The sequence below is a fragment of the Pyxicephalus adspersus genome, chromosome 4 (assembly GCF_032062135.1).
Source record: "Pyxicephalus adspersus chromosome 4, UCB_Pads_2.0, whole genome shotgun sequence".
Taxonomy (NCBI): domain Eukaryota; kingdom Metazoa; phylum Chordata; class Amphibia; order Anura; family Pyxicephalidae; genus Pyxicephalus; species Pyxicephalus adspersus.
This window is the reverse complement of record NC_092861.1, coordinates 34,087,321-34,103,287: the sequence shown is the minus strand read 5'-3', so window position 1 is coordinate 34,103,287 and position 15,967 is coordinate 34,087,321. Positions and strand designations below refer to the sequence as shown.

The window sequence follows — 15,967 nt, the reverse complement described above, 5'->3', positions numbered from 1 at the left end:
TTTTACTGCAGCCTTCCTCAACCCTTTAAAAAAATTCCAATATCTAAACTCCCAGTACAAAGACTTACATCTGTACATTTGTAGTCAGTGTTGTGCTCCTTTACATTGGTGGTCAGCAGAGAAGCCTCCTCTTCTTCCTTACATTGGTCAGGAAGAAGCAGTGAAAACTTGTCAGCAGGACAGAAAGTGAGGGTAACTTTCAGAAACAATGCAGTAATAAGAACAAGCAGTATGGGGGTAACTGCCCATGTGAGCAAGCCCAAATGTGCACTTCTTTTCTATAAGCTTAAGGCAGAGGGTAGCTATTTAAATCATAAACCTTGCTTGTACATACTGCTATGTTTCTGCTTCCATAGTCAGTCAGAAGAAAGGAGCAATAAGGTCAGGGTCTAGAATTTGTTACTCATTTTCCCCACAGTATCCATTGGTACAGAGGTGAATGAGGGCTTGTTTAACTGTATGTATGTCTTGTTTGATTACACAAATCCATAAGGTGCTTAGTAATAGATGGGAGCTAGTCAAATAGGAAAGAATGGCGTTTTTAACTGTAATGAATATTTTTGCAGTAAGTTGCATAATTTTCTGAACTAAAGTCAACACGAATTAACTGCAGAAAAAAGTTTACATTTATTAATGTGAATGTGCTCTAAATTCCTAATCTGGAACAGATATAGATTCTGTTGCTCTTCACTTGTTCTCCCCTACAGGGACAAGTGGTTACCACCAAAACCTAACAAACCTAATGATTTGTAAAAGCAGAAGTAAACCCATCAGAAAATTTGCCCTGGCTCTCGGTGAAGTGTTTGTTTACAAGGCACATGCAATGTGGAGCCCCATTGCAAACAAGTGATATTATCAGTGACTACCTAAGTGCAAAGAGCATTGTGTGAACCTGAGGAATCAGCTGTGGACATTACAACTGCAGGGGATGCAGCAGCAACAGGTCCCTGGTCCTATCAATGCAAAGAGGCACAAAAGGAGGTAGGTGTTCGCCACATGGAGCATACAGTACTTAATGATTATGGCAAAATCTCACTTACATAGAATTTACTGATTGTATAACCCAAAACTGAATTTGTATTGGTTTGGCCTAAAGCATGTCATACGTCTGTTTCTATAGTTAATGGAGTATAAACATTTCTGAGGAACAAGCTCCTGGAGTAAGCCAAACTACAAACACAAGTATAGTTGCTAAGAATAGTCAGATCTTTAGCCAACGAAAAGGTACTGCTTTTATTTATGATACAAACGCTCACATTTAAACCCATTACTTTTTTTTTTTTAACTTGCCCCAATTCCTAAATGTATTTTTTTTACAACATCATATAATCAATACATCTCATTTAATGTACAAATTCACTTATGGTAAAATCTGCAGAGCCAGAACATAACCACTTACAACTGCACAAGACCTTTCATTTATTTTGCTAAAGCCTAAATCACCACTGCAGTAATCACAAAAAGGAATGTAACCACCACTCCACGCAGCAGTGTTCTGGGGCAGATGGGGAGGTCTGTGCTGGAGGTCTGTGTAGATGAATGTTTGATAGGAGGAGATAAGGTGCTTGAAAATGCTGCTTGGCTGCAAGTCTGACTTTAGACTCAAAGTCCCAGAACCAAATAGGCCATAAAACGAAAGTCAGAGAAAATAAGAAGTCCTTACCTCTTGCAGTGGATCAATGCTTGCATGTATTTAGAAAGTATCCGCATGACAGGCATAAAAGTAGCATTTTAGAACTGCAATGTTAGCCAACCCTTGTCACTTGGTACATGTTTCGTTTAAAGCACACTTGCTTGACTTCAATACTTTGAATTTAGAGAAATTAGAGTTGTGATTTCTTGTTGCTGCACTCTTCAGATATACATCGGGGTTGATTTACTAAAAGGATTTGGGCTTTCATTTGGCAAAGTGGCATTATCACTCTACAAGGAACGCTTAGCTTAGTTTAGTTTATGAGGTGAAGTTCTGCAGACCTCATACAATCTATGTACAAGCAAAAAGTTTTTTTTTTTGGCAAGCATTTCTATGCACACTATTGGGTATTCACTGCAAAGTGACCATGCAACATATTCATAAAGAGAGGCAAATTGTTGCTTACAGGGTGATAATTCAACCCCCCTTTTTTTTTTTTTTTTTTTTTTTTTAAAAAACAACCTAAACTTTCTAGTAAAATCAACCATTGACGTTTTGTTTAGACTTTCTTTGGTGGAGACTGAACAGGTTTGTTTTCTCAAATGACAGTTACCTGCTCAGATTTACAATGTTCTATTGTTCCTATACATGAATATTCTTTTTGAACATAGAGTACTTGTAAACACTATTATTTTAGTAGGAGATTCTTTTCTATGAACAATACTTTTTGAAGTGACAGACTACACCATCCTGAGCCTTCATACAACGTGGACACTGAAATGTTTTAACAATATTATCAGTAGTCAACTTTGTATATTTTTTTTTTATTCTTTACTTCAGACTAATATAAAAAATAGCGAAAGAAAAGTGTTAAATTATCTCATCTTCCCTTCCATTATATGCAGAAAGAACACATAAGTGGTTCTATGTGTTATTCTAGTCGCACAAGAAATGTTTTATGCGTTATCGATTCCATATTACATCCAGCAAAGAGTACAATATAACATTTTTCTATTCGGGGCCTAAACTTGCCTGGATTACTCATAGAAAGGGTTACTAAACCCTTTAGCCTGGACTATCACTGGGAGAGGTTTAACATAGGTAAGGCAATGAATTCCTAAAAAAAGGAAAAAAAAATTGCTGCAACTTGTTATCCATCAGGGGAGCAACTAGGGACAGTGTTAGAATAAAGCACTGATTTGTTTTTTCATTTCTCCATTCAGTCTGGACAGCTACAGGGGCAGTAGAGCCATTATTAATACAAGCTTCTGTACTTTACATGCCTGTACACCATTATTCATTGCATGTCAATATCTAGGCAGACATAACGGGCAACATCCTTCCTGTGCCAGGAGCCCAAACTAAGTCTGCACAGGCTACCTAGGGAGTAATAATAATAATAAGTAATACAAGTCACCAAAAGCACATTTATCTATCAAATACAAGTCAACAATAGTGTATTAGGATAGTGTGAGCCAGTGGACAATACAAGTCCTTTTGACCTAGCTGTTGTCCGATACTTGGCATAAACTTACATTTTTTAAACCCTACAGTACTGGAAATTGTGGAAATGTGTCAACCTCTTTTTCAGTACATCACCTACAAAACTGTTATGTTCCAAGTATCTTCCATGACCCTGTAAGATGTTTTGATTATGTTCGTGCAAAAGGATGCATTCAAGCTGTACCTAAGCTACCCACAGGTACCCAAGCCACAACTATACATACATACATACATACATACATACATACATACATACATACTTGCATCATTCAGAAATAACAGTAGAATTACCCAAATCTTTAGTCAAAAAAATATATCACTCAGTACAAGACTTTGGCTTTTATAGGATGTTTATTTCCTGACGTTTGTGTACAGGAAGTTGATACTGAGGCACAGTAAGAAGAAATGTCCAAGGGTTAAGGGGGCTGAGGAGAGGTCTGGAAAAACCTGGAACTAATGTTATCCCCCACCCAAACAGGACAAAACAGATCCCTTTCCCCCGGCATCAGAGGTAAGGGGACAAGAGGAAGGACTGTGACAGGACTATTGAGATGCAGTGGGCTCTCTAACAAAGTCCGCTCATGGCATGTCTTCCATCAGCAGCAAACGGGTAAAATAATCAGTTTTGATGTTGTCACTGTAAAATCTAGGCTTCTCCACAGCTTGGAAAACAGTTGGCTGTAATGACGTAAAACCGAATGAGAGGAAGGGGGGAGAAAGAGGTGTTCACACCCTTTAAACCCCTATTTGTGCATATCCTAACCCCCAAATGGCTCTGGCAGTGACAGGGTTACAGGGCACTTCACGATACATTCTGCACTGCAGCAGGACAGACGATGTCTTAAGATCCAAGTGTGTTAAGGACATCAAGGTGGCAGTCAGGAGACCTAAGCAGACCTCCAGCTCACCCAATCCTCACACTAAACATTCTTTTAATTGTAACTTAAAAAAAAATTGATCATAACCGTGCAAAGAAGAATTTCACTCTTAACTCAATTGATTATTTCTTCCAATGGTTTGCTGCATTTTAAACTATGCATAGACATTAGCCAAAATATTAGGGAAGAAGTATCAGTAATAAGTTGGACACCACTTACATCTCTGAACAATAGAAAGGTGCTGTGGTGGAAGTTTTTGCCTATTAGGAAAAAAACGGCATTAAACCGTTAAAACTGTAGGGGCAATTTTTGTCCCCTACTATAGTCTATCCCTATCCTGTCACTACATTGCCTGTTTATTATTTTTCATGATAAATCAGAAACCCAGAAGTGCCAAGTAAACCCCTGCAGCAGTGACCGGTTATACATGATTTTGGGAGGCAAAGGAAAAGGGGTGTAGTAGGAGATGATGGGACAAGTGAATCAGACACAGCAACAGGAGAATTAACAGGAAGCAGACATGTCAGCCGGCATCAGGCCCTTCCCACCGCCGTGTCTTTTGGGGCCCCATGGAGATGTTTTAGGGGGGACGGGAGCCCCAAAACTGGGGAAATCCTCAGAGCTGGTCATGTCAGGAGCCTAGAAGAGAATAAAAATATAAACCATCTTTTAAAAGAAACCAGACTGTTGGTTGTTACTAGGCATCATTCATCTGTTTCATAAGGCACCTTTATTGAAATTAGGATAAATGTAACAGCTAGATGTGCAAACTATAGCTAAATAAATTTTACACAGAATATATTTGTGAATTTGCAAAGACTACAACAGTTTTGTGTTGATATGTTACAATGGAAAATCCCTAAATTCCCTCAATTATCAAAATAATTTAAAGTCTTAAATAGCCTTATACTAGGCAAATAGCCTTATACTAAGGCAAAAAAATTAAGGTTAAACACAGTACTGACCACTTACAAAAATATGTGAGCCTGCATCGCTAAGTTTCCTCCTGCCATTTTGGGAAAGGGGGAATATTAAATACCCATCTCAAATCTGACAAAAAAAAACTGTCCAGGCTTTAGGACTGGAGTTACCTGGCCGTAACACAATATGTCCACATTATACTTTAACATTATAGAAGGTGTTGTCTCTAGAGGTCTGTGTGTACAGTCTTACCTTCTCATTGTTGCCAGAAGATGCCCAGGGGGCATCACGCACCACAAAGCCCTTGGATGGCTGGGGCTTGGACCCTTCCTGAGAGTGGGGTTTCATGTACGATTGCATCACTTCATTCTCCACCACATCAGCCATCTGAAAACAGAAATGTCAACATAAGTCATGATTTGTAAAACAAAAGAATTGAATATAACAATGACAGCTGAAAATAAAGAACAACCCCAATAGTGACCAAATACACTTACAAATTCCTCCTCTAAATTCAGCAAATGATCAATGGCTTCATCCACATCCTCAGGTTTGCCCATTACGGTCACGCAGTTGGGGTCAGGGGCTCCAGTTTGAGGGAAACGTATATCCACCTGGAAGAAATAAATAGAAATTTAAGGGAACCATTCCTTTCTCTTAGCATGTAAATATGGTGAAACCTTAACATCACTCCAAGTTGTCCAGTTTAGATCAGGGATAATCTATGTTCTCAAGAGCCACACACAAGTTGGAATTTGGAACAGCCATTTTCTCACTTTTTAATCCCTTTGTTACTTATTTACTGGTATGCAGTTGGGGACCACTGTTGTAGAAAGTTTGAAGGAGGAAGGCCATCAACTAAGCTTTCAATGTCATCATTAATTACTCCCCTAGCTGATGACCATTACAGGGAGCAAGGCAATATCTTGACAAGAAAGCTTTGATTTTCAAAACTTGGTTTCTCCCTTCTCTACACTGTATGATGGTTGTGCCCATCAGAGAAATAACGGGGTTCCAGAACAGAATGAAGCAGTGCATTTAGTCTATGTATTTGGAACTAATGACGTTTCGGCTTGTAAACCACTGTAAACATTTTCTATTACTCATAGGAAGGGTTACTAATTTAAATGATTTTTTTCTTTTTAAAAAATACAAATTTTCCAGTTTGGTAACACGCTCAATAAATAAATACCCATCTCAAAGTACTGACCTTAAATTCATCCATGATCTTGCGTATGGCTTTCCCTCTTGCCCCGATTATGCGGGCATGAACACGGTGGTCCAAAGTAATGTCTTCAGACACCATCTGTTCTAGATCACCAACAATTTGCTTGATTGCTTCTTTAGCGGCCTCTGCATTTTTCTCATAACCTGTGATGGTGATCTGATCCTGGAAAAAGTAAAATGTGAAAAATGTTTGAAAAACAGAGGTTACATCTTCTGCTCAATACCCTGGAATGGTGCTTACAATCAAAGGAGGAAGTAATTATAATTTCTTAAAGTATTTAATATTTTTATATTTTATATTTTACATGCATACGTTTAGAGCCCATCAATTTGGTTTGCGGCTCTGAATATATAGTGACACTATGTTTAAGCAGATCTATTATTTTTACCACATATACTGTGCTGACGATTCAGTATGCAATTATTACTCCTGGTATGGATATTTAGAACATGCTGGTAAACCTTGCTGAGGTGAGGTTTTGCAGGACCCAACCTCACAGAGATAACTTTGTATTTTTGTACCTGGTTTTCATCATTCTTGTCTGGGAACTGTATGTTGACATCGTGCTCAGTGCGGATCTGGCTAATGACTGCACCCTTGCGACCAATGATCTTGGGATGAAATTTGGGGTCGACAGCGATAACCAGTTTAAAGCTTCTTAAAGCCTGCAAAATGAAAATAAAAGAGGATTAAAATTGTGTATTGATATTACTATATTAAACTGATAAACTGCCTTATGTTGGGGAGTGTACAATATGAACAAAAGTCGCTGTCCACAGAAACCCTAAGCAAAACACCCCATGGTGTTGTATTTCACAGTAAACAGTAACTGTAAAACAGACATCTAAATACCAGCATATTATTGTAGTATTGGAGTATATGTGCATAACCAAGTGCGCAGTGCATTTTTGGTTTGATGCACATTGGCAAATGCAGTGCTGCATTTTTTATATCTATTCCTATTCCCACAATGCAAGTCAACACAAAAAAGTAAAACTTACAGGCCAGAGATGCATCTGCGTGCTTACACGGGATTTGCATGTATTACACCCATAAAGAATCACCAAAGTACATGTTACTAAGTAGAATTCTATCCTAAGTTTCTGTGTACTGTATAAGCAGCAATAGTTGACTTTTTCCTTCCGAGAAGCCAACTTTCTTGCTGGTCTCTATGGTATAAATACATGCTTTATACATATGGGCTTCATACAGAATACAAATTTGTAGAAAAGACTAGAACTATATATCATATTTGGAATGTTTTGCAAATTTTGTTAAATGTGAAGTCAAGCATCATCAAAAAAGGTCTACAATGAGCATACCAACAGGAAAGTGTTTCTGTAGGTACACAATATAAAATATTAAAAACATTAAAAGAAACCATTTAGCATATTTGTATTATACAGTATTAACCTAGATATTTTCCTTTTTATTAATGGCTAAATACTAACAAAATCAGGCAACAGTAGAGAACAGCACTAAACAGACCACATTTTAATAGTTCTTACCCGATCCTCTTGTTCAGCCTGAAGTTCCTTCACTCTATCTAGAAGTCCACCTTTAGCCCGATCTAGGTTGGTAGACAGCCCAGTGATGGTGATTATATCAGACTGGAGTTCAGGAGCGGGCACTTGGATGTTAACCTGCAACACAGTAGTATTTGTATAAGAGAGAAGAACAAATCTAACATATTACTTAGTTGTACTAGTCTAAGGCAAATGCCTGACTGTACTGCCATGCCCCAACTTCATCCATCAATTTGCTGATCAGTAACAACTGCTTTTCACTCCTATGGAGTGGAGCACAGCAGGGTGTCGCCCACTCATCCTCCCCCCTGCACTAAAAACTATCACAAAAGATAGTTCCTAGGCATAATCATCTGATGGACATCAGACATCTGTTTAGAGCTTCAGAATGAGACCAGTCATAGCTTGTTACAGATTAGAAGTGTCATTGTCAAAACTTGGTAAAATTATTAGAAAATGGTAGGTAACCATACTAGTGAGGACAGTTTATTTCACAATCACATTTAGTGGTGTAAAAAGCACGTTTCAAAACATTTTAGAAAGCCTTGCTACAATATTTAAATACTCACCTCAAACTCATCCATCATCTTACGAATGCCAGATCCTTTCTGGCCAATGATGTAACGATGGAGATCGTATGGGACCTCTACTTCAATACTGACGGGTACAAGAGCCTAAAAGAAAGTAAAAGCCAATGTTAGAAAGTAACATGTATTTAAATATGTTGTAGTACTTTGTTAAACCTTTCCCCACCCCTTAATGCCACAGACTGCTGTAGGTCCATGTTCATATACCTTCAGTGCTTCGCTGGCTGCATCACATTTCTCCTTGCGTCCAGATATCAATATGATGTCACACTTTTTAGGAGACCCAGGCTCAGCAGCAACTTTAGCTTCTATCCCTTCCTCTCCATTCTCTTGAGCTGGTGACTCAGCATTGGATGCTAGAGAAAAGAAAAAATTGTATGTTCAATGCTATTGGTTTTTAGAGCTGTCATACTAAAGACCTAGTAGTAAGCTATACATACCTCCCTGAGAGTTCTCCTCGCGGTCAGGGAACTTAATCTGCACTCCATGTTCTCTAGTGATCTGCTGGATTCTAGATCCCTTAGGTCCCATAATAGATCGATGGAATCTTTGAGCAATCATACACTCAATAGTCACCTGAGCCTCCTGGATAACAAAAATATTGCCACAATATTGACTCAGTTAGCAACTAGAATATTTACACAGAAGAAGAAAAAATAGCTGGTTAAACTGCTCCTTACCAAATCTTCAATGATGTCTAGGATCTTCTTCTTAGCAGCTTCAACACATTCCTTTGCACCTTTCAGGGTAACCCGATCGCTCTGCACACCAGAGCGAGGAAAACTGACTGTTACGCCACCATATTCCTCAGCGATATCACGCAGCACTTGTCCTCGCCGGATCACAAAGTGGCGGTGGTGTTTAGGATCCACAGCCATGGAATCTTCAACCACATTATCCTTAAAGGAAAAAAAAAAAATGTATCAACTCTAACAGTGTTGGAAGGAAGAATTTTACTTAATATGTTAATATTTACTTGTTGATATCTGATATGGCTCATGTTGCCACTTGCTTTCTGTTTTATATTTAGGAGACCCTTTCACCATTTGCTACACTGCAAAATAGGCAAGGAATCTGTAAGGAATATTTACAAAAACCTTGTCTGCAAAGATTTAATTCTGTTAAGCAAAGGCAATGAAAAGCCTGCTCCAAAGCCAAAAGTCTGACAGTATCTAAGATAGAGGTGTGGGGTCATTGTAGGTGGAAAAGGTGGCTTCAACATTACCAGATCAAAACCGTTTTGCAGTAGGTTTGCCAACACAATATCTTTTTGTAGCACACTCCTAAGATTTCCCAATACACAATTCCCATCTGATTTTAGTTGATCGTGTAACCAGGTTCATGACAGAGTCTTTTAGTTTCATTGCATTTTTTGTTAAAAGTACTTTACAGAAATTGTCAGAAAAAGTTTGTCACACAAAACTGTCACACAAGTCTTACCAAGCTTTTGATGAGAGATTCAAGCTCCTTCTGAGCCTCCTTCACTGCCTCTTCTGTGCCCACAATGGTGATGAGCTGCTGGTCTTTATCCTCAGCAGTTGGAAAAATAATGCGGGCTCCAGTCTGGTCACGTACCTTTCGGATGTTTCCACCACCTTTACCAATAAGGAATTTGTGGTATTCTGGCTTAGCAAGCAGTTCAGCGGTAAAGCTCTTTGTTTGCTAGAAAATAAAAATCAAACCTTAATATAGTGTTTAACCACCTGAGCGTTACACTGATTTCTAGATTTCTGTTCCAAAAGCGTCACAGGTTCCAAAAGAGCAAAAATATTTAGTGCGAGAAATTACGGGCTTAGCGGTTAGGGGGTTAAAGATGCATTCTAAAATTAGCAATTAGGTTTGAACTGTGGGAGACAGAAATGCTAACAGTTTTCTGTTTACTATATTACGTAAATTATGAACGTTATTTTAAGTGACTTGAAGATCAGTAAACTGTATAGGCAATAGATGTACTGTACATACATGTATATTATAGCAGCCTACACATGGGTAGCTAGGTCGATAAATGGTTGTCCTTTCACTCCAGATCTTACCTTCTCCTCTGCTAGCTGCAGTAGCTGTTTCTTGGCTCTCTCCACATCCTGAGCTGGTCCTCGGATAGTGACAGTATCACTCCCAGAACCTTCACTTGGAAAGTGGATATGCACACCTCCACACTCTTCCATGATGGATCTTATGAAGCGCCCTTTGGCTCCAATTAGTGAGTTGTGCAGTTTTGATGGAATGCTGACCTCCAGTTCGGTGATGTTTGCCTAGGATTACACATCAAGCAAAATCAAAATAAATATCCACTCCACTTTAGGTTTTCAAATATTGCCCTAAGGGTAAAGATTTTTTTAGCGAATATGGTGGCTAGCTTCAGTGTCTATCAGCTGCAGAGTCTTTGCCATAAAATATTATGATGCTGTATAAACCTATAAACAGAAGCTAACAGCTCTGGATTTCTACCTTTTCTCCCCTGTCCTCCATTTTGCTACTAACTCTTTGCCCCACTAGCCCTCTATTTTACTGGAAAATGCAAGTGTTTATTACTGAATACTTACCAGTTCTTTCTGGATAGCCAGAATTCTATCACGTGCAGCCTCACAGTTTGTTTTCTTCCCGGTGATGACAATCATTTCTGAGTTGCTGTTTTCAGCCGGGAGGTCAATCTTAGTGTTACATTCTTCGCGAATCTGAAAATTGAGGAAAAGGCAAATTACACTCATTCAAATGTTTCCTATTGTAAGGCACAATGTACAGCAGTTTTTTTTTTAATATATAGTGAAAACAAACCTTCTTAATGTTGACACCACCCTTTCCAATGATGTTCTTGTGAAACTGCTTGAAAATCGGCACAGAAATGGTATAACTGTTTTCCACCTGCAAGAAGAGATAGGTTACCCAATTTATACACACAATATGAAACTACCACTAAACTATACTAACTAGATACTGAAGCAATGGAAGCAAAGTAACCATCATGTTTGCGAAAAAAAGCAAAACAAAAATACACCGTGTAACAGGAAACAATATGAACAATATGAACAGTTCCTATTAACATCATGAAAATAATTAGATACAAAAATCAGAGATTCCCATTTACATCATGGATGTTTGACTGCAACAGGTACAGTTCCTATCAACACCACAGAAATACCTGGGTGCAATAAGCACACTTGCAATTTATGCCCTGGAGATATCTGGATGCAAAAGACTCAAGATACCATCCTTGTACATTTAATGCCATCTACCACCTATATTTTACATCATTTATCAACTATTCTACTTTCTGTAGACTAAACATTTCAGAGAAAATAAAGGTTACATTTTGTTAAGTGTTTTCATAATCTCACTTAGATTTAAACGGCTATGACTGCGCTCTATATAATAGCTCTTGTATCCACAATAATATTGGATACGTTTTGTTTGAACAGCTGTTTTAGTCTTTTTTTACTTTAACATGTTGCAATAAAAATCTGTATAATTGAGAATAAACCCTTGAGGCACTGTACAAAAACTAATAATGAATATCAAATGCTTCATTACTGCAAGACTACATACACAAACATCGAGCTGTTCTGATGACTGAAGCCAGCCATCCAGTGCTAACTATATGTCAACAACTCTATCAATTTTATTATGGTTATGGTTTGTGTAAAACTGGTCATGTGCAGGATTAACTTCTGTAAGGAAGATAGGAAGTGAGCATATACCAAATTACCTAAAGGAAAACTTCAGCAGTCACATAACCTCTCTATTGAAGAGGTAAACAATTCTTTCACCTGTGACGTGCCTTTACAATGTCTTTGTTACGGATATGTAGCAAAACACAGCCCATCGCATGATCTCAAATAGGGTGGAAGGTAAAACTAACCACAAGATGTAGAGGTGCACAGTGCACAGTCATTTATGGCAATTTGCACTAAATTTCTGGTACCAATTGTTGATAAATAAAGCAAAGCAAATGCAAAGACATTTGTTGAGAAAGGCAAGGAGTGAATGGGTGCCAGACTACCTCATAAAGTGCAATCACTTGCGTTAAATAACATACAGCTTTCATCAGTTAATTTACAATGTTCTCTCCTACATAAACTCATTAGCCCAAATCAAATATTAGATGTCCACAAGAATTGCAAACTTTTGCCGTTTAATGTAATATACTTTTTTCTATATATTTATTCGGTATAAGTTGTGTATTTGTAGGTAAAATTACATCCCTTTGCCAAGCCATGATGACAGAATAAATGAGTACAGCACTAAAGCCAAGCCAGAAAATATCAGCTCTCATATTGTACTGTGATGAGTTCACTTTACCTGCAGCAGCCTATGATATTGTGAAAGTATGCCCAAAGTAGACATAATTTGCCCTTACCATTTCTACCACCATTTTTTGCAGATACTTTGTGCACTTCTCCACCTCATTCTTAGGCCCACGCAGCTGTACAATGTCACTTTTGTGAGCGGGATCTGGGAAATTAATGATCACCTAGGAGAAAATTAAAAATATTAGGCGATCTACAGGAGACATAGGAGGAGAACAATACTGGAAATCAGTAACACTGAAGAAAGGTCTTACATCAGGAAATTTCTCCCGGATCTCCCGAATTCTTTCACCCTTCTGACCGATAATTGTACGATGGAACTTCTGATCAATGATCAAGTCTTTTGTGCGTTCATTTTCCTAAAGCAAAAACATTTGTGTGGTTAGACGCCTGTCAGCACTTGGATAAAGTTATTCGGTTAGATAAATATTTAGTGCTTGATTTACCATTCGGGATGCCAACTCCAGCAACTCTTTCTTTGCTTGCTGGACACCTTGGGGGTCACCTTCAATCCGGATTGCACTGCTCTTTTCACTATCCTGGGGAATGCGCACTGACACTTTGTATTGTTCCTTGATTCTGTTAACTAAAGGAAATGACATTATTAACCTAAACTGCTTTACAGAATATCTTGTTCACCACAACTAACCATCTTTGGAAGAATGTTTAAGGTTTGAAATTAATCTGCCTAATTTATTGGTCTTTAGCTTAAGTGAAAATCACTTATCTTAAAAAAATCACACACACAAAAAATAAAAAAACTCTCATGGTGCTGTATTCTTTAATATAAAGCTGCATTTTCGGTAAATAACACTTTTTCCTGAGGTGATAGGAATGTACAGGATCTCTCGTTCCATCTTTAAACCATGCAGGAGCATAGTAGAATATTTTTAAGTGTGCAACCACCTAAGCAATGGGCCATAGAGAACACAATTTAATGTCTACAAACATTCAACGATCTGATAGTACTTGGGAGAATAGAGGAGCAGGCAGGGTTGACCTACAGGGCTTTCATGGTTGGCATGGTCAGAATGCCGACAGGTAGGATTCATATGGTAGACCTACATTGGGTTGTAGAACACCGGAGGTAATCCAATTGTCACGAGTAGCGCAATACACGATTTCCAATAAAATTACCCTGGGAGTACAAGCGCTAGGTGTACAACTGCTTATTACACCCTGACTGAAAAATGGCATATATGAAGCGATGAACTAACAATTTTAATGGTGGACCAATTCCACAGAATCTAAAAGGTAATGCCTTACAAGATTACAGTTACAAGACTTACATTTACAGGATTGCCTGCTTCCCATGGCTTAATACCACAAAATGCATATACACGTGTAATGCAATAAAAAAAATCTTTAGCGGCTTCCTAACAGACTATTTGAATTACACTGTGTCAAAAGTGAAGACACCTACAATACCACATGTTTTATTTGGGCAGCTGACTTTTCAGGGATGAAAAGGTTGCAGCAACTGGAAAAAAAAAAAAAAAATGAATATAGAAAAGGGTTATACATACTGTTTGTTCCACTCTTTCCAATGAGGTGCCTATGAAATCGATGGTCAATATTAATTTCTGCAAAGTCCATACGAGATATCTACAGGATAAAAAAAAACAAATAAAAACATCAAGTCTATGCAGATAATTTCTTTACAAAAGCCATAATAATTTGCAAGAGATTGTTTATAACTAGAAGAAAAATGAAGACATGTTCCACATATCACTAAGGGGTAATGATTTACATTTTCAAAAGTACCCTTCAACTCACCAGGTCACTGACAAGAGCTTCCATTTGCTGTTGGGCAACTGTAACATCCTCTGTGGGCCCCTCCAGGGAGATCTTGTCTTCCCCTTCTGTAAACTCAATGTGCACCTACCAAGAGGGCAAAAATGACATTTAGGTATACAGGGGTATAGTGCGTACAGAGGGTTATGTATCATGACATTTCAAAGAACCTGAGCATACAGGATGATCTCACCTTTGGTATTTGCTGTGTAATCTTTGCCAAGTTCTGTCCTTTTTTGCCAATAATGAACCGATGCAACCAGGATGGAGCAGAAACAGAGGCCACGGTAAAGCTGTTAGCCTATAAAATACAAGATCACAAGATTGATACATGTCTAGGAGCTTTCTTGTAACCAGAAGAAAAATATATACATACTACTGGCCGTTACCTTTGCATACACTTCTGTCAGTGCCTGGCCGAGTTTCTCAGGTTCTCCCCGCAGGATGACAGTCTCTGAACTGCTATCACTGGGTGGTATTTCCACAGATACTCCTGTGCGCTCCAGGATCTCTTGCAAGCTGTTGCCCTTTGGGCCAATGACATACTTGTGTTGAGACTTCCTCACTTCTACAGCAATGCTGGTGGTTTTCTTCTTCTGCAGAAAGGAAAAGTGAAATCTTGAGTACAGCTTGTTGAAAAAGTAATAGCATAGTTATGCTAAAAACATTTTTTATACAAAAAAACAAAAAACAACAAAACATTATTGATTATTATAACAAAGTAAACCTTATTGATCATTAAAACAAACGAAATAGTGTGACAGCCCTGCTTTTTAACTACAGGTCACAGAATCACAATAGTTAGGTATCAGAAAGGCCTTAATAGATATCAGACAGTACTGAGAAAAAGGTACACTGTCATTACATTTGAATTTTTTCATTAAGGTTTAAAGAGACCACTCAACGCTTTAAATTGATTTAATTTATGCATATAAGTGTTACATTAATAAATTTAAAATTCATGACTGCAAACTGCAGACTCCAATTTTCCTTACCTTTTCTTCATAAATTTGACGGATTCTTGCTACTGCCTGGGCCAACTGATCTTTCTCCCCAGTGCACACAATTTCAGTCTTGTTTACACTTGGTGGTGGGATATTAATCCTTGTTCCAGTTTCTTGCATTATCTCATTAACTGTCTTGTTGTAAGGTCCAGCAATGAAAGGGTGGTAGGCCTTTTCGATTTCCAAACGTTCCACTGCTCGTTTATCCTGATTGTTAAAAAAAAATCCGGGTGATGAGCAGTTCAAAACTGTTAAAAGGCAAAATAACATTCAACCCCCAAACCACACACTTATAGGTTAGTAGTTTCTCACCTGCTCGGCTGAGATGAGCAGAATCTCATGCCGGGCTTTTTCGATGCCCTCTTTGGTGCCAGTGATCTTAATCTGGTTACTGGCATCCTCGGGCCGGGGGATCTGAATCTTGGTAGCGGTTTTCAACTCTAGGTCCTGCAACTTCTCTCCATTTTTACCAATCACAAAACGGTGGTGTTCCTTGGGAATAGCAACTGAAGCTGAGGCCTAGACGGACATTGAAAAAGTTTGGTTAGAGGTGCAGGAATGATCATTGAGCTGAGAGACTAAAGACTCA

The 15,967-nt window shown here is 38.3% G+C and overlaps 1 protein-coding gene across 3 annotated transcripts in view; it reads right to left on the bottom strand.

Annotated features, from left to right (window-relative positions):
* Positions 1-3,468: 3,468 nt before the first annotated feature.
* Positions 3,469-15,967, bottom strand: part of HDLBP (high density lipoprotein binding protein) — a 28,545-nt gene continuing 16,046 nt past the window's right edge. For all 3 annotated transcript variants that reach the window (XM_072407830.1, XM_072407828.1, XM_072407829.1), the window contains exons 6-28: positions 15,691-15,897; positions 15,370-15,585; positions 14,764-14,970; positions 14,568-14,675; positions 14,357-14,461; positions 14,107-14,185; positions 13,027-13,166; positions 12,835-12,939; positions 12,631-12,744; positions 11,052-11,138; positions 10,820-10,951; positions 10,310-10,528; positions 9,717-9,938; positions 8,957-9,175; positions 8,717-8,861; positions 8,484-8,632; positions 8,259-8,363; positions 7,672-7,806; positions 6,685-6,828; positions 6,146-6,325; positions 5,433-5,549; positions 5,188-5,322; positions 3,469-4,653 (exon numbers count right to left, since the gene is read on the bottom strand). In XM_072407830.1, coding sequence (XP_072263931.1) covers positions 4,519-4,653; positions 5,188-5,322; positions 5,433-5,549; positions 6,146-6,325; positions 6,685-6,828; positions 7,672-7,806; positions 8,259-8,363; positions 8,484-8,632; positions 8,717-8,861; positions 8,957-9,175; positions 9,717-9,938; positions 10,310-10,528; positions 10,820-10,951; positions 11,052-11,138; positions 12,631-12,744; positions 12,835-12,939; positions 13,027-13,166; positions 14,107-14,185; positions 14,357-14,461; positions 14,568-14,675; positions 14,764-14,970; positions 15,370-15,585; positions 15,691-15,897 — 3,405 coding nt within the window. In that variant the 3' untranslated portion in view covers positions 3,469-4,518. The remainder of the gene's footprint in view (positions 4,654-5,187; positions 5,323-5,432; positions 5,550-6,145; positions 6,326-6,684; positions 6,829-7,671; positions 7,807-8,258; positions 8,364-8,483; positions 8,633-8,716; positions 8,862-8,956; positions 9,176-9,716; positions 9,939-10,309; positions 10,529-10,819; positions 10,952-11,051; positions 11,139-12,630; positions 12,745-12,834; positions 12,940-13,026; positions 13,167-14,106; positions 14,186-14,356; positions 14,462-14,567; positions 14,676-14,763; positions 14,971-15,369; positions 15,586-15,690; positions 15,898-15,967) is intronic.